The sequence below is a fragment of the Rhipicephalus sanguineus genome, chromosome 1, assembly GCF_013339695.2.
Source record: "Rhipicephalus sanguineus isolate Rsan-2018 chromosome 1, BIME_Rsan_1.4, whole genome shotgun sequence".
In the NCBI taxonomy this organism is placed as follows: Eukaryota; Metazoa; Arthropoda; class Arachnida; order Ixodida; family Ixodidae; genus Rhipicephalus; species Rhipicephalus sanguineus.
Window position 1 is genome coordinate 277,086,937 of NC_051176.1, and position 17,974 is coordinate 277,104,910.

At 43.6% G+C, this 17,974-nt stretch overlaps 2 protein-coding genes across 4 annotated transcripts in view; one reads left to right on the plus strand and one right to left on the minus strand.

Annotated features, from left to right (window-relative positions):
- Positions 1 to 6,341: 6,341 nt before the first annotated feature.
- LOC119379025 (protein FAM136A) lies at positions 6,342 to 7,705 on the minus strand. Its single transcript, XM_037648161.2, has 3 exons — positions 7,449 to 7,705; positions 6,893 to 7,033; positions 6,342 to 6,673 (listed from the first exon to the last, which is right to left on the minus strand). The coding sequence occupies exons 1-3, from the start codon at positions 7,533 to 7,535 to the stop codon at positions 6,482 to 6,484; spliced, it is 420 nt and encodes a 139-aa protein (XP_037504089.1). The 5' UTR covers positions 7,536 to 7,705; the 3' UTR covers positions 6,342 to 6,481.
- A 296-nt stretch (positions 7,706 to 8,001) lies between these two features.
- Positions 8,002 to 17,974, plus strand: part of LOC119379027 (lipase maturation factor 1) — a 54,999-nt gene continuing 45,026 nt past the window's right edge. Inside the window, exons 1-4 of one of the 3 annotated variants that reach the window (XM_049411847.1) lie at positions 8,002 to 8,340; positions 9,711 to 9,796; positions 10,952 to 11,191; positions 15,245 to 15,385. Coding sequence is in view for 2 of the 3 variants with exons in the window: in XM_049411846.1 (XP_049267803.1) it covers positions 11,157 to 11,172; positions 15,237 to 15,385 (165 nt within the window). In the remaining variant the exon portion in view is untranslated. Of the gene's footprint in view, positions 8,341 to 9,710; positions 9,797 to 10,951; positions 11,192 to 15,236; positions 15,386 to 17,974 lie in introns of all 3 variants that reach the window. The other 2 variants (XM_049411846.1, XM_049411848.1) reach the window with 2 other exon arrangements.

Here is a 17,974-nt window from a genome sequence, read left to right on the forward strand (position 1 = left end):
TTCAGGTATCGTAATCGTCTGTAATTTTTTGCAATAAAAACAATATCTGTAATATTACTTCTGTTTTATGTGGCTACAAATATGGCACGTGATAAAATTTCATGGCTACTTTTAGTTACGTTTAGCTTGAGTTCTGGCTCCTATTCAGATCTGTCCAACAGTAGACCTATATACAAATGTTAGACCTATAAATTAAGATACTGCACGTTGCGTAACGCCCGATAGTGTACGCAACTGCACCACACCCTGCGACAACAGAAATTAACATGAACCCAAGTAAGTTTATTAGATGTGAAGCATCTTATAGCGGAGTTCAATCCGATGGTGGTGGTTGTGGTGGTGTGCGGCGTGACCACCCTTACTGCGCATGCGCAAACCCTCTCCACACACCTCCTTTCCCTCCCCATTCCCCTCTCCACTTCCCATTTCCCCTCCCTTTCCCCTCACCCTCTTCACATACCCTTTCCCCTCCTCTCTCATTTCCCCTCCTCTATCATTTCCCCTCCCCCTTTCCTCCTCCCCCTACCCCTCCCCCCTCTCCCATTTCCCCTCTCCTCTCCACTCCCCCTCTGAAACGCGGGCTCTACATGCCGAAACGCTGCTTCACATCGCCTCATGGTCCCCTTTAGCGGGAGATGGTGTGATTTTTTAACCACCTTATGTGCAATGCAACATTTAAAACATTGGAATTTTAATTGGCACCCATGAACATGCGTGTCATAAAAATTCTTCAGGTCGTTTATGACCATCTTCATGTTTTTCGCTAGCAGATGTGCAGCTATTTGGCAAGTTGGTTTACGTTCATTGTGGAAGATGATATCAACTGAATGCCCGAAGGTTCGCTGATAATATTTTCAGGTCCCTTGCACAATAAGCGAGTGCTGATGTGAGGATGATGTGATGTGAGGCAGGATTTCGTACAGGGTTCTCAACAATAGACCATATTCATACTATCAGTCAGGTGATAGAGAAATGCGCGGAATACAACCAACCCCTATACATAGCCTTCATAGATTACGAGAAGGCATTTAATTCGGTGGAGACATCAGCAGTCATGCAGGCACTGCGGAATCAGGGCATCGACGAAGCCTATATAAACATAATGGAAGAAATCTACAGCGGATCCACAGCCACTATAGTCCTCCATAAAGAAAGCGACAGAATCCCAATAAAGAAAGGCGTACGGCAGGGAGACACGATCTCTCCAATGCTATTCACCGCGTGTTTACAGGAGGTTTTCAGGGCCCTAGATTGGGAAGAATCAGGGACAAGAGTTAATGGAGAGTATCTCAGTAACCTGCGATTCGCTGATGACATTGCATTGATGAGTAACGCGGGAGACGAATTACAGCTCATGATTACTGAACTGGATACGGAAAGTAGAAGAGTAGGTCTGAAAATTAATATGCATAAAACTAAAGTAATGTGGAACAATCTTGGCAGAGAACAGCGCTTTGCGATAGGTGGCGAGACACTGGAAGTTGTAAAGGAGTACGCCTCCTTAGGACAGGTAGTAACCGCGGAGCCGAACCACGAGAGTGAAATAACCAGAAGAATAAGGATGGGATGGGGCTCACTCGGCAAGCATTATCGAATGATGAATGGTAGTCTACCACTATCCCTCAAGAGGAAGGTATATAATAGCTGCATCTTACCGGTACTTACCTACGGAGCAGAAACCTGGAGACTTACAAAGAGGGTTCAACTTAAATTGAGGACGACGCAGCGAGCGATTTCTTATTTCTTCATGGATTTTGATGAAAATTGGCACGCTTATTTGAAATGTTTTTTTAATGCTAGTGTAGAAATTTCATGAATATATCTTTACAACTTTTTGATGTACAATATATTTCACCTTCTCCTCTTGTTCCGAGTCTGACTTGCTTAAAAAATGCGATAGGAAACTCGTTCAAAGTGCTATGCATTCTAAGATGTCTAATTGCGGGCATGACATTCTTAGATTTTTTTTATTTGCAACAAATTTTTTTTTTTAGTTTTCATTTTTCATGAGGTGACTGTGCAACAGGCATCGAGGCTTCGTGCAACTCGTCAAATAGCTAATTATCAAAAGGCCATACTGAAAAAGCAAGAATGTCACGCCCTGAATTGTGCTTCAAGGAATATAGAACAAAAAACGGAATTGAAATAGACCCAGCGGTCAGTGAGAAATCAGTGGAACAAGCGAAGCAGGAAGCATGAAAAGTCGTTTTGAGAAAACGGCTTTTAAAGTTGTACCAACGATATTACTTCATCAAAAGGCACTGGGGTCGTCATCTTTTGAGTCCTTCGTAATGTGCAGTTTCTTGAGTGCCCTGTCTTTAATTTGAGGTGCCTTGCTTCTCTAAAACACAAGAAGATTGTGATCTTTAATGTGTTTTATAAGGTTGGACCTCCTGCACATGTGGCCTTTCATCTGTTGTGCCTTTGTTTTCTTCCTTTTTTCTTAAAATCCTTTTCTGATATACAAAGAACATGTAGCATGAATTTTAAACGAAGTTATGAAGTGGCGTAACAGACATGACAAAAAACAAGATATTGTAATGCAAGTAGGTCATGTACTATGATGATTTGCCAGCTTTCTTGTTTTCATGCTCTCATTAACATAATTAACAGTCTTGATTGCAATTGATCATTGAATCATTTTTATAGGATACTAATAGCGGCTCTCATCATGACAACCTATCCCTTCCTCCTAAATAACAGGCAGTTAGGGCCAAGACATTGGTGGAATAGGAATTCCTTAGCAGTTTATTCAAGACGCGAACTGGGCAGATATGAATTCATCTCCCTGTTTCACTCGTCAAGCTAATTTGTAAACCTCGCCTGCGATGCGCTTCATCATTCACCCGGTCGCGGACACGGTTTTCTGCGAGGCTTTTATTTTTTCAGATGATTCATGAGCGCTTACGGCGACACCAAGCACGGCACCAAGCGCGCCTAAATTGCATCACTAGTGCTTTATTTCACCTCTAAGTGCTCGGCCGCATGAGTCCGGGAAGTCGGCACGCGATGTGCTGGGTGGCGGCATTCGGTGACGATGCGCAATATGCCTAGGTGCGGCGACGAAAAATATGCGCGCAACGTGTTTGACCTCGCATTTCGGGACGCCGACGCGCGCCCGCTGCGCGACGAGCTTGGCCGTGGGGTCCGCTGCCGATGCGTAAAATGACCATCCGCTGTACCGAGGAGCCGGCGGGGGAAGCGCTTCGTTCCTTGCGAAGAAGCACACTGCCGCGAGTCCGCTAACGCGTTGTTCTTGCCCGCAAAGTTCGAGGTTCGTCTCGCGTGCCGACGCCGTGAGCGGAGTTAGGCCTAGTGACGACTCCGAGCAGTAGACGCGCCGGCCGCGGTGCCCGATGTTTCAAAGTACGTAATGCGTGGTCGCGAGTACAAAGAGTCGTCCTGCGATCATCTTCGTCACGACGTCCGAAGTGCGCATAAGCAGAACCTCCAACCACGGATCCGACGAGTCAACGCTAGAGAGTCGGTCCGAGATGCGCGTTTGCGATGTTCGCTACGAGTGCGGCGCGCCATCGTAATCCCACCGAGCTTCCGCTAGTAGCTCCAAACTAAAATGTAGTTCTTGTTCAAAGTTATCGTCGAGCCGTGAACACAGAGCGATTGCGAATACGCCTCGAAGTAGCGCGACTTTCGACAGCCGTGAGCTCAAGACGCACGAGCTGCAGACGACGATCTCCCGGAGCGAGCATCGGACCAATGGCGAGGCGCGCTGGGGCAACATGGCGGACGCGGCCAATCGGAGGGCTCGAAACGACCTTCGAACATTTGCTTTTTGTGCGCTTGTTTTCGAAGGGAGGAGGCAGCTGCGGCGGGCAATTTGAAGACGGAGAAATGCGCTTTCCGATGAGCCCAAGATATCGGCGCCCGGTGGCATCGTTGCGGAGCTATGATTTTTTGAAAATCGGTGTTTTTTTGCGATTTCCCCAATAATTTTCGCCACCTCGGCAGGCGCAACAATTTTTTTATAGCACTTCTACGCGGTTTTCGGTGAAGATATTTTGGAATCGGATATAAAAAGGGCTACAGAAACTGAAAATGTGATTTTCAAAAAATCATTTTTTTGCCATTTTTCGCGATACGAAAGCCGCGTCTCTCCTTAAGAGCAGAGTTGGTCAGGGAACAAACGGGGGTTAAGGATATCATAGTTGAAATCAAGAAGAAATGGATATGGGCCGGGCACGTAGCACGTCGGCAGGATAACCAGTGGTCATTAGACAGTTATAGTTTAGCGGGTTTAACGGAATAGCGGGCTTACCGGAATAGCGGGACCGAAATGCGCATGCGCAGTACCGTACGTGACCCGTAGCATTTACCGTACGCACGCTATTTTTCAGATTTAGCGTTAGCGTGTTTGCGTGGTTAACGTAGTGTACGTAAAACATGGCGGCGGTTTTCGACGCCCGCTTCGAACTGAATTTAGCGTTGATGTGGACGGATCCACTTCTTTCGTAGCAAACGACTGTGCGAAATTGCTTCGCTTGCCTTCAGGTAGCTTCGACGACACGGTATTACGGATCACTTAGCGTAGTTTTTGAGATCGCTTCCCATTTCGAACGTCCCTAGGCCTATCTTGAAGATCGGTGTAAACAAGTCTGTAACATGAAAATTTTTGCTTTTGGTGCTTAGTTCATATTTATTTACTTTTATTTTCACTAAAACAAGGAGTAATATTGCTGCGTGCGGGGATACAGGCAAGCATTCTCGATTTTGTTCTTTTCACTTTTTTTAACGCATTCACCCTTCGCTAGGTGGCGCCACCGTCCCGGCTTGGGCACGTAAACGCTATCCCGCTAAACTAAAACACGCTTTCCGCAACCAACGTTTGCGGTACGGTAACCCTATTCCCTCAACTCCCGCTATCACGCTAACGCTAAACTATAACTGTCTATTAAGGGTAACTGACTGGATTCCCAAGAGATGGCAAACGCGTGAGGGGGAGACAGAAAATTAGGTGGGTAGATGAGATTAAGAAGTTTGTAGGTATAACGTGACAGCAGAAAGCACAGTACCGGGTTGATTGGCGGAACATGGGAGAGGCCTTTGCCATGCAGTGGGCATAGACAGGCTCATAGGCGTGCGCACAGGGGGGGGGGGGCGGCCGCCCCCCCCTAATCGCTTAAGAGGGGGGACGTGAGAACTACCCCGTACATTGACCCTTCTAGTCACCTAAGAGGGGGATGGGGGCGCAAAATCTGCCCCGTACATTGACTTAGTAGGGTGGGGGGGGGGGGGGCGCTGCGATGAACCTTTGCCCCCCCTGACGGGGAACCCTGCGCACGCCTATGGACAGGCTGATGATGATGATGTGAGAATGTAACAAAATGTCAAGGGCTCCCAAACTAAGTGAGGTAGCTTTGTATGCTTCGATAGTCAACATTAATAGACATCTCGAAGAGGGAGGGCATGCAGGCACCCCAGCAGACCCGGCCATTTGCAGGTGTGTCGGACAAGCCTCCAATAGTGGTTTAAGGTTAGGAAACATGCTTATTTCTACAACCCATGGAAGCATGGAACAGGGTCATGGGCTGGGGGGGGGGGGGGGGTGTGAAAGATGGCACAGAGCGGAAAGGGGAGGCCACCTTCTCGAGACAAGTACTTGGTGATGAGCACGTGCTTCCACCAGGGTTGCCGAAGGTAGTGCCGTTCTTGCGTCTCCAGCAAGAACCACTGCACAAGTACTCACACCAACGAGCTCCAATTGGGGGTAGGTTGGGCTACCTCTCTACTCTCCATTAGAAAAAACAGTGGGTGCCCAGTGGCACTGCGAGTAGAGCACAGTAACTCCCAGATTCAAGGCGGACGCTCTACCACTTAAACGACGCTGCAGTTCCCCTTGCCTGGTGATCCCCAATACATGCACATATACATACATACAGACATAAAAGCAGCCAATGTGGACTGCCCCCCCCCCCTTCCTCGAGCAAAGTTGGCCCCCTCTTGAACAAAGGAAGACATTAAGCACTGTTGAACACTTATGAAACCTCTGACAGTGCCATCATCAGTATTCTCCTTCCCTTCCTTTTAATTTATTATTCATAAAACAATCAACCGTTTACTATATAGTAATTGGTGATGTACACATTGTTTGGCTTTGTACAATGAAGGTGAACGTAGAGCTGCTGCCGACTGTGAAATTAGAGCTTGTTTGACTGGAGCTCTGCAGTTTTGGTGTAAGTCGCCAACCTCTATTATGTTGACAAATTACCTTATACTAGGTATATATCAGCCCTCTAGAACATTTGACACACAGCCAGTTAACTTTGTAAGGCCTAATAATCGATGATGCCAAAAATGTTCGTGAAATGAAACAAACACAATCAAATTATTATTTTGCTTTGATCATCAAAAATTTATGGCAGATAGCAACAAGCAAGGCCACATGCCATGTAAATTGGTATTCACTCATTCTAGAAACACAAAAGTCAGTACAAACAACTGAAACAGCAGTGCACAGTAGATTCTAAAGTGTGCTTAGCGACTCTTTCATCCTTCGGTGCATCTGTGGCAAAAGAGCAATATGTTTGTCTGCACACTTCACAACACATGAGCTATATTGGTCTTTCAGCTTGGACGCTTCTGCTTCTGTCGTCTTTGAGCTCATCTGGTCCCGCACGTCATTCTCGCACTGCTTTACACACATTTGTATGCGGTCCTGGAATACAAATAAGATACTGCAATAAGAGCTCACGTCAGACAGTTACAGTCTCACCTGAACACAATAAAAAGGCACAATAAAAAAAGTTATGATGACAAGTATTTTATGTGGGGGCTAATGTTTTGCAGGTACTGCTTGATGTCTTGCACAATGAACTTTGCCAATTAAATGCAAGCTTCTAAACGAAAGCAAGAAGAAAGCAGCAGCACCACACACCTGAAAGTTTCCAAGTTCACCTTCAACTTTGTCTTGGGCTTTGTTTAGAGGTTCTGAGCAGTTCACTATGCATGTGCGAGCACCATCCATTGACAAGCTGGAGTCGTCACAACACTTAACTGCACACCTGTGCATGTTGCCCTGAAAAAAGTTTGCAACACATAGTACGCTCAATATTCTGGTAAACTCACAACACAAAGTATGTACCGCAGTGGGAGTCAGTCTTAACCCAAATGCAATATTTTAATTATGGGTCTTACTTTGTGCTATTGCACAAATCAAGACCTCAAATTTATAGTTGCGCTTTCATTTGCTAGCTATCGTTCTTGGTCTGTGCTACTGTCCCATGGTAACAGCACAGCCATCATGCTTGTGCTACTACTACCATGGCAGACCATGTCTACTGCAAAATCACACACTATGCGAACAGTTTGCAAGTGTTTACAGCGGCTCCTACCGGGCCTGGCACTCTCCCAGAATTGCAACACAAAAGCGAAAACGCCCACCACTCGCAGATCTGAAGAAGCTACACGAGCGTGACAATAAAAACTATTACCAATATTTTGCGGAGACAAGAGTTGTCGAGATCCTTGACCATGTTGCCCACGGCAGTTTGAACACGCTGAGCAGCATCTTCAGCCATTCTATCGATTTGTTCTGCACAGCAATGTTTCTAGTAGAACAAGCTGATTAAAAGTCTCCCGGCGGCGACGTCGCTCGCACTTGTGGCTCTATCAGGCTCTATGCTTGTGGGCTTACGTGCTTATGTCGTTACCGGCGTCACCCAAGCAAACAGACCACCACCACGTGCGCTAACCTTGGCTGCCTTGGCGTCTGCGAATGGCCCAATACGGCCAAACACGTTTTAAAGAATTCTTGGTTATATATTCAATTAAAAAAATGGTACTAAATTAAACGTTACTTAATAAGAATTTATATGGAGTTTTTTTCTATTACATTATCCCGGCAAAGGCCTTCTTTGAGTAATTATTCTCGAAGGCCATAAGCTTGCCACACTTCGGCCAGCAAAAGTCACGGAGTCATGTTTCAAGACAACGACCCACAAAGACTAACAAAGCCAAAACAAGACAAGCGAAAAGCGTATGATTAAATTCTTCGGCTTTTCTGTCTGATCTTGCGTGGTTTCGGAGGTTTCTTCGCTATCTGTGTGCGCCGACTGCTTCGTGGATGTAGCTTTGACTGCGCGATACTTATGGCGCGGTTTAGAAGAAATCCAGAACAGTCATCGGAATCTAGAACAGTATCTCCTTGCGACAGAAGAGATGTTCCAAAAGAGGCACGAGATCCAGATATTGGTGAACGGCGTGATGAGGACTCAAAGAAGTCCTCCCTGTTTATCCTCGACGCTGCAAAGATACACTCCTTGCAGAAGAACCAGTACTGGCTGACAAGAATTGTATTTTTACGTTCCCTTGGGTTTGTTTATGGTAAGCGCATTGTTTTGTTAACAGCCTTTGTTAAATCGTGAGTCGGTAAGATGCATATCTTTTAAAGCGCGTGCTTTGTCCAGTTCGAGGATCGCAACACTGCTGTTGTATTTACTGTGAGTGCATTTCAGCCCAGCTGATTAGGTTACTGAAAAACGCGCGTGCTTTCGTCGACGGGTTTCCCCCACAATTGACAGACCCATGAGTTGCCAGGTTATATCGTTACTCTGTTTCACTTTAGAACTGGCTATGTCATGCACTTCTCAAATACTGGATGACTTTGATTTATCGTTTTGGCATGTTGCGTTGTGACAGGCAGCCAAGCTGCATGCTAAAAGAACTTTCAGGGCTGTAGCAGCAAAGAGAGGGCTTTCAGTTTTATTCTTTCTAAAATAACACAAAGATTTGTACACCCTATGTTAATTTATACAGCGACTGAAGTCCCATTGACACTAATGATTAATGAGATCACTGTCCAAAACCAAGACTGCAATGTACAGCTTGGAATGTGTGTCTGTCGCATTCCCAGCTGTACTTCCTTAGGAAGTGAGCACAAAGCACCATTTTAGGCTAGCGTCATTTCATTTTAAAGCTTAGAATAACAGAGAGCTGAGCTAGTTGGTAGGTATTCATGTTAAAGAAACAGGGCGTGCAAACACGGTCACTAGAGAAGAGGTATGACAACCAAAACGCCGACTATCAACTGAAAAGGCGCACTGTATCAGAAAAGAAAATAGATACAAAAACTTATCTGTGCATGCGCAGGCATAGAGCGCCACCTGTTAATCCGGCACAGGGGGGTCTATGTGAGAGATAACTACAGTCGGATACACCTTTAGAAGTCCGCGTCATTTTCTCCTGAAAGGCAGATGCACACAAGCCTGCACCAGTGGGCGCGCACTCCGGATTGATGTCATGAGCTGGACGGCCAGTGACCCCGCCTTCAGAGAGCATTGCCGAGTGCATGAGCGGGACTGTTAACGCGGAGGTGCCTGAGCGGGATCGCCTTGGCACCTGGGTGGGGCCTCTCCAGACTCCTTAAGTTGTGTCAGACTATATTCAGTCATTTCAATTCATCTTTATACAAGTAAATCATTGGCTGGCTTATGCATGTGCCACCACTATTATCTATGTGCCAGGCCTCAACCATTAGACATGTTTCTTCATTCCTGTGCCTGTACAAAACTGCGTGAAACTGTGCCCGTTTTTCCTGTGCACGGTTTTTCCTCATAATTCTCCTCATAATTCCTTATAATTTGCCCACTTTTATGTGAATGCTCTTTTAATCAGTATGTAAAATTCCTTTTATTTTGTGAGAATAGCACAAATCTGTGAATATTCTGTAACTGACTATGTTCTCTCTTTTGCAGCTGTCGCATTTCTTGTTGCCCTCAATCAAAACAAATATTTGGTGGGCAAACAGGGACTTCTTCCAGCTCACCATTACATGGAAAGGGTAACTGCTTTTCCTCCCTATTGGCTGTGAAAAATGTTGGTTGGAGTTATGAATAGTAGCTGGCCACTCAGGCCCTTTGTGGTAAACTCTGTCTCATAATGCCCCTTTTCGTTTCATGAATGATGCTGATGACCATAAATGGTGGTCTGTGCTTAGTGAGGGATTGCACGCTGAAAGGGGCAGTTTTATAAACTTATTACATACATGGATACGAATGAAGTTGAACTTCATTTCTTGCTCGTAGTACAGGGAGCTTGATTTGATCTTGCTTGCTATCTGTTGTGACTTAAAGCTGCCTTGCAAGTGTGCTAACACCTGGACAATCTGAGAAATTTGTGTTTGTAATATTGTATGATGAGCTTTTTGAGCTTGTTAATGTCAGTGAAATAAAAAACTTGGTAAAAATTTTAGGTTATAAAATTCACCTACATCTCTTCATTACATTCTCCTTACATGTTTATTCTTTACGCCATCATTATATTTTAAGCCCTCCTCCTTTTTTCATCCTGATCACACTTTCGAGCATTTCATCAGCTTGGCATGGCACCAAAAATTAATGATACCATTTTTGTAATTACTGTATTTAAATTTTTTACAGATCATACTTTCCTCTTTTAATCTGAAGTATATCCAGCAGTGTGTACCTTCAAGAGATTTCGTGTGCATGTATGTTTGCTGTTGCCATCTTTATTCTGAAAGGGGCATCACTGTAAGATTTTGCCCTCAATAAAACTCTTACTTTATACCATGTGGAGCTGTCAATCAACTTGGTCTTGCTCTACCTCCTAGCCAGCTCACATGGTAGAGCAACTGCCTTAAAAGATGTTGGTCCTGGCCTCAATCCTCAGAATTGGGCAAATTTTTTTTTTCAGCTGTAAGGTTTCCTTTTTGAGAGGCTCGTATAGGCTTTCTTTATAGCAATGTGCAAATATTAGGTGGATGACATTTTTTCGCTTTCACAATAATGCATCTTTGACAGCAGTATGGCTCAGAGTTAGCTTACAATTTTGGGTTGTTGTAGCACACATTGTTCAGGTTCATAAAGGTCATGTGTGTCCACTTCATGTAGTGGGACCCTCTGCATTCTGTTATTCTTTTTTCTTGAGCCTTTGTTCTGAAATTGTTCTTTCATTCTGAAATTGTTGTTCCTTTCAGATTAAGGCCCTCTACAAGGGCTTGCATAGTGAGACACTGCTGCGAGTTCCAACCATAATGTGGCTCTATGAGTATGTCGACGTTGACACTCTGCTGGACTGCATAGCATCTGTGGGCACTGTCCTGGCATTAGGCATCACAGTGACAGGAGCAGCAAATGCAGTCTCTCTTTTTCTCCTGTGGATTTTATACCACTCCCTTGTAAATGTTGGACAGCTATGGTAATATTACACTTCTTTTGTTGGCAGTTCTTTCACTTCAAGCAGTACAGGACTCTGAAAAAAATGTCTCAAACTTCAGGCATAGTTGGGTGTTTTGAGATTACAGTAGAATCTCGGTAGATGGAAATCAAAAGGGTTGACAGCTGCGGTAGTTGGTGATTGATCATCATACCATATAGGTGAAGTAGTGCATTTCGATGAGGCCAAATGGTGGCGTGTCTTTCTTGTCTCTTTTGTGCTCGTCAACATAGGCGTGCGCACAGGGGGCAGGGGGGGGGCTGCCCCCCCTAATCACCTAAGAGGGGGGCGCAAAATCCGACCCGTACATTGACCCTGCTAGTCACCTAAGAGGGAGGGGGGTGCAAAATCTTCCCCACACATTGACTTAGTAGGGTGGGGGGGCGCTGCGATGAAACTTTGCCCCCCCCCCTAATGGGGAACCCTGCGCACGCCTATGCTCGTCAAAGTGCGCAACTTCACCTATACGGTGTGGTGAAGATGCAGTCATTTAAATGATGTCACTGTTGAAATGTAACTGCTTCTCATATGGGTAGTTTTTTTTTTAGTGCAGCAATGCCTTCATTAATTGTAACCAAAATTTTCTCTTTGTGTAAGCAGAACCACAGTAGACATTGGAACAATTCAACAATCAAAATTGCCTATGCAAGCAAAAAAAGAAAACATTTTTGTCTCCGAAAGTTTCAAGATCCAAAAATTTTGAAGACCTGTCCTATCTGAAAAAAACCACTCTTAGAAATAAGTGTATGTATTAAACAAGCAGTGGCTGCATAACAAATTTTGTGAGTGCTGTACCAAAGCGCCCTGTCATTTCCTCAGTTCTTGCAATAATTAGCTGCTACATTCACTTGTTCATTAACATATCTGAAAACATACTGCTGAACATCTTTTCCTGTAAGTGAAGCATCTGTTAAATGGGACATATTTCTCCTGTCCCTTAGGGTTCCATGTAATGAGCTTCTACTGTGCATTATGTTGTCTTTTGATGTTCCATCTACTGACTGTGTGTACTTGCATTTGTAGTGTGCATTTCAAGAAGTATGTAGGCACAGACGTCTCTGCCAACAGAAAAAATTCGATAATGAATCAAGACTTTGCAGCAATATTTAACAGTGACAACACCAACACGCTCAATATGTCATTAGCATGAACGAAGTAAGCCTTAATATTACTGCTGCTTGCACCAAGTTACTTGTGTCCATGCTGTAGCTTACTGCTTCACATTTTTACTGCTAGCACAATGTGGTCAGTGTAAAGTAGGTAACCCATGGCATATAATAACCACTGATTGCTTTCTTTATTTGTCGCAGTCAGGGAGAGAGGCTAGGATCACGGGTGCCAATCATTAGAATTTATTTGCAGAAAAAATACACAGCTCTCAGATGTTCTGCTAATAGTTGTGCAGCAAAGTCATGTGTATCATGGCTGAGGTGAACCAACTTATCTTTTGGAGTTGTCTGTTAAGAGGATTGACACCTGAATTTTGAGGGACCTCTTTTATTGTGGTAAAGAAAGGTCAATGACAAGTCATCTATGCTTGCAAGTATTTCCATGAACATGGTGTGAAAGATTCTGAATATAACTCTCTAATCAAACTTGCCTGTTCATATGTAGTAGGCCACTGGAAAAGTACCTGCCGTGGTGGCTTCAGAACTATGGCGTTGTGCTATAAGTAAGAAAGTATGGTTTCATTTCCCAAACACGATGGCCACATTCTGTGGGGGCAAAATGCAGAAATGCCCATGTACTTAGATTTAGGTGCCAGTTAAAGAACGTCGGGTGGCTGGAATTATTCCGAAGTTGGCCACTGCGGTGTGCCTTGTAATCACATTGTGCTACAGTGGCCGCATTCTAGCCAGACTATGTGAGTGAGAGCGGACTGAGCGAGCGTGTTACTAATGTTACTTAAAATGGGTTTTTTACTTGTTATCTTCACTTAGAGTCAAGAGGAACATCTTCATTTCTCTGGGGCCCATTGCGATTCCCCCTTGCTCTCGGTGAAGACTGCAGGGAGAAACCAGTTTCAATGCTAGTGACGCGCTCACTTGATTTGCTCTTGCCTGTCTAGTGTGTCCAGATCGCGGCCACTACAGTTGTTTTGCATGTAAAATCTCAGAGCTTGGTTTACAACTAAGCCTTTACCACGAAGTAAGATAAGACACAAGCACCGTCTGCACTTGTCTGGAAGGGATAGGTTCTGCAACGCTGGTTCCTTTTTCACAGCATGTTCGCCAGATGGCGCAATGAATCAGAAAAAGCTGTGGAGGAGAGATGCTGGTACTCCGAGCGAGCAGAGGAGCGAGCAAGCCAAACTCGGGTCTCTTTGTTGTCGATATAGCAATGGCGCATGCTCATGCTTTGCCTTGTTCCCACGTCTGCTTGCCCATTCATTTTGTCGTTGTCTCCGGGCCGTCGGCTTCTGCCACTCGGAGCAAGTGCACATGAAAGCAGGTTGTTGAATGATTTCCACGCGCCTTGACAGATGGCGCAATGAGAAGTGGTCGGCTGAGGATGCAAGAAAAGGAGAAAGCATGTGCAAAAGCGTGAAGAGGAGTGGAGTGAGAGAGCAAAGGAATGAGCACTTCGCGTTGCACGATTTGTCCTTAGTGAATGCGTTGCAAGGTGGCAGAGTCGGTGCTCCTGTATATGTTACGCCATGGCATTTACTATGGCATCTGCACATATATGTATGTAAATAACAGAATATACTTGTTGTTTGTAGTTTTGTAGAGCCTGCACATGGTTAAGTTAAACCTTACAGGCCTGAATTGTGTTCTTGAAGCAGCAAATTTATAATCTGTGCAACTGACCAAGAAAAGAAAGAAAAAAAAGATTCTAACTCTTGGTGAGAGCAGACTGTCACAAATTCAGTATGTTACAGTGAGCTTACATCACGAGTCTGTATTTCACTCACAAAAGTGAAGAATGGGCAGGAAGTATTCTAGGATTGTTTTCATGCTTTGCCCAATGGATTTGACGTGCCTCAGGTGGCAGGCTCAAAAGATGGAGTTCGGATGCCTAAGCTCTGCGTGCAGAAACATCTGAAATTCTTTTAAATTTCAGAGAGAATCAGTGATCTGCCATAATAAGTATACATTAAATGTGTTACTGGGCTGTTAGCACTTTGATTTCTCTGTTTAGTTTTTGGCTTTTGTCCTTTCTTTCTCAAGGCATTACGATTTCTACTGCACTCAATGAACCAGAAATGTTTTCACTTCTAATTATTAGTCAAACCTTCACTCTCATGGTGGATTTTGTTGCTCCAAAATAAACTCTACCAATTTTTTTTCTCAGTGCATAGCACTTTAGGGGCCCGGCTCGTTGTCCATCCACTGTCTAATGTCGCATGGTCATGCTGTGGTCAATACAGGCCCAAAACAAGACTAGCAATGCTCATAACCAGTGCAAAATAAACTAACAAGGTCTAAAATAATGTAAACTACAGAAATAACCAAGAATTAATCGTGATAATTTACCTAAAGTCGCGAAAAACACTGATTAAACATCTGATACCCGCGCCGCACAAGAGCCACCACCTTGGCAAGCACACGAGTGCCAAGGGAATCGCTAAGTTGCCTGTGCTATGCACTTCCTCAGGTTTCATGGTAGTGGTGCTGCATTATGTGCAGGATTTATAACTACACCGAGACCTACACAAAAACAATATTAGCGCATGATTTAGTGTAGGATTTTGAACTACACCAGGGCCTACACAAGGATGACATTTTTTTCCTTTATTTACCAAGGTATTCCTGTCAACTGTTCATCTTCTTCCACATGATTTGTGTGCTCTTAATGACTTGTACATCCAGTTGTACCATATGATAAAACAGTATCTGTACGGCTATGTTATGACAGGGTCATGCACAAAATTTAATTATTGCTGTGTTTTTATTCTCTTTCCATTTTATGCTTCAAGGTACTCATTCGGTGAGTATTGTAATATTGCCATCCTTTTCAATCTGGCAGTACTTTATATGTGGGAGCCTAACGCATGAGTTTTTGTGTTGGTTCTAAAATATTCCTTTCTGGCATGGCTGGCAAAGGTTGGGAGTCCCAGCTGCTTGAAACTGGCTTCTTGGCTATCTTCCTCTGCCCAATCTGGACTTGGAAGCAGCTGCCACGTGGCACACCTCCTTCACCTGTCGTTGTATGGGGCTATCGCTGGCTCCTCTTCCGCATCATGCTGGGTGCTGTAAGTTGTTTTTGTACATTTGTTTCTCCATAAGAAATATATGCCTCAGCTGCTCTGTCTCTTTCTTCCCAGTTACTTACGTTAACTTGAAATTCCTTTGGTGTCTCAGACACACCCTGTAGTGGTTTTTAAAGTTCTTTCGCAATTTCGGATTGGGTTCAAAAGTAGCTGCACAATATCCGTAACCTCTGAGCAGACTACGCCCTTTATTTTATTTTTATTTCCAATACTGCTAACCCCAATGATAGGGGCTCTAGCAGGGTAAAGTAAAGGTAAAAGTAAAGTAAAGGTAAAAAAAAAGGTAAAATACAAAGTAAAGGTAAAGTAAAGGTAAAATACAAAAGGTGTTTTTAGATCTCATAGTGATTGGCTTCTTTTTTTCCAAATTTATCTTTATTTGCTAGGTGCTGGTCCGTTCAAGAGAATGTGTGGTGCAATCTGTCAAGAATAGTTTGAAGTGTGAGTTAATGCAAAAATGTGACAAAAGGGCATAGAGCAGACTTGTACTCAAGCATACTCTACTCAAGTTACTCTATCTTGAATACTCTTCGGATTCAGGCATATTTTGGTGTCTTGGAGATGCTGTGAGAGAGGAGTGTTTTTGTTGAAACTTAAATACATTTCAGAGTACCTTGTAGTCAGTATGACCAGCCACCGTGGCCTTGTGGTTGTGGTGCTCGACTGCTGACCCGAAGATCGCGAGATCGAATCCCAGCCGCAGCAGCCACATTTTTGATGGAGGCGAAAATGCTTGAGGCCCTTGTGCTTAGATTTCAGTGCACGTTGAAGAACCCCAGGTGGTTGAAATTTCCGGAGCCTTCCACTACGGCGTCCGTCATAATCATATTGTGGTTTTGGGACGTTAAACTCCAACAATTATTGTTATTAGTATTGTAGTCAGTATTTCAAATACTTGGAAGGAAAATTCAATCCCTTCACAAGAGAGCACAAAACCAACCCATTTGGCCACTACAGGCACAATTGCTTTGTAGGTAGGCTCTAGGGCTGGGTAACTCGCTTGTGTTGCCATACACACAAACTTGACAAAGCCCGCTCTGCCTTATATACCAGCCAAACGATGGACGCTGCAGTATGGCACTTAACTTCTTCCTTACCACGTGTTCACTGATGAAGTTTTTGAAAGTGTAATTTTGAAAATCTTATGCACCATCTGAGCGATTGTGCACAACCGTTTGTGTATGGCACACATTTTCATCACATGGCAGAGATTTTTAAAGAGCACATGAGTACAGTGGTTGAATGCAGTGGTATCGACATCCGAAACTGTGCACACTCGAAATAAAGCAGAAAATGGCAGTTCCACTTGATCCCTACTTTGCTTCGCAGTGATCTTTTGGACTCTTCGACCAGTGACGACTCGGACATCAGTGTCACTTAGTCGCAATTTAGTTTAGATGAGTTAGTTACTTATTTGTGCTTCTTAATTTTTATTACATATTTTGTAATTACTGTTTATTTTCCAAAATGTGTCATTTAAATGTGCATTTAATAGTCACATTTAGGTATATTAAATTATTCTGTAATTTCTTTTTTAATTTTTAAATAGGACCCCAACCAAGGCTTGAATATTTCAGTATTTCACATAATTTTTCATAACTCTAGAAATACTTCACGAATGGTTATAATTCTTTAAATAAAGATTGCCCAGTAATATTGCAACAACGTCTATATCTGGTCATTAAACAAAATTTTTGCCCAGGGTGTTGCTTGTTCTAAAGTCCTTTAAAATTTTTTTTTGTTTACAATTTTTCAGCAGACAAATATTTTGTGTATCTTATTAAAATAAACACCATTTAAATGTACATTTATTTACCTTCACTTTGATATATTACATGTTACTGTAAGCCCAGTAGCTATTGCACAAGAAATTCCTAACTCAAGCTTACAAAAAATAGCCAATTTCCTCGTGGTTAGGAAAGAGTTAAAGCGACACATTCGCTCGCATACAGAGGAAATTGGATCATTGACAAACACAGAAAAGCTTGCTGCAGTGAGATAAAATATTTTTATGTTTACAGTAGGGTTTATAATGTCACAAAATAATATTGTGCAACCATTTTAAAGCCCAACTTCGGTGATTTTTTTACCACGTCAAGGTAATGGCAATTTCATGTTACAGAGGCGCTGCTGTCATGCACCTGATGGTATAAATGATCTGACATCTGATAGTAGAAGTGATCAGCAAAATGTAAAATAATTGTAAATAAGCAATAAGGCATAAAAACAACTGAAACTCAACCGATCAGTACCCCTTCATGCAGCATATTTGAATGTAGAAGCTGGCAAGGGGCTTTAAACGTGCTGGTCTGGCTAGTGCAGAGGACAAAAATGGCGAAGACGGAGAGCTAGCAGATGTTACTGATTTGTGGCCATGCCGTGTCAGAGAACCTTGCTTTCATAACTCCAAAGCAGTGAAAACTGCAACGTCGATGAATTGAAGAGCCATTAGCTAGCAGACGCTACTAATTTGTGGCCGCTCCGTATAATATAACCATGTCTTCAGAGTTGTCAAACAGTGGCAACTGCAGTGTTCATGAATTCAACAGCCATTAATCACCATTCACGCTC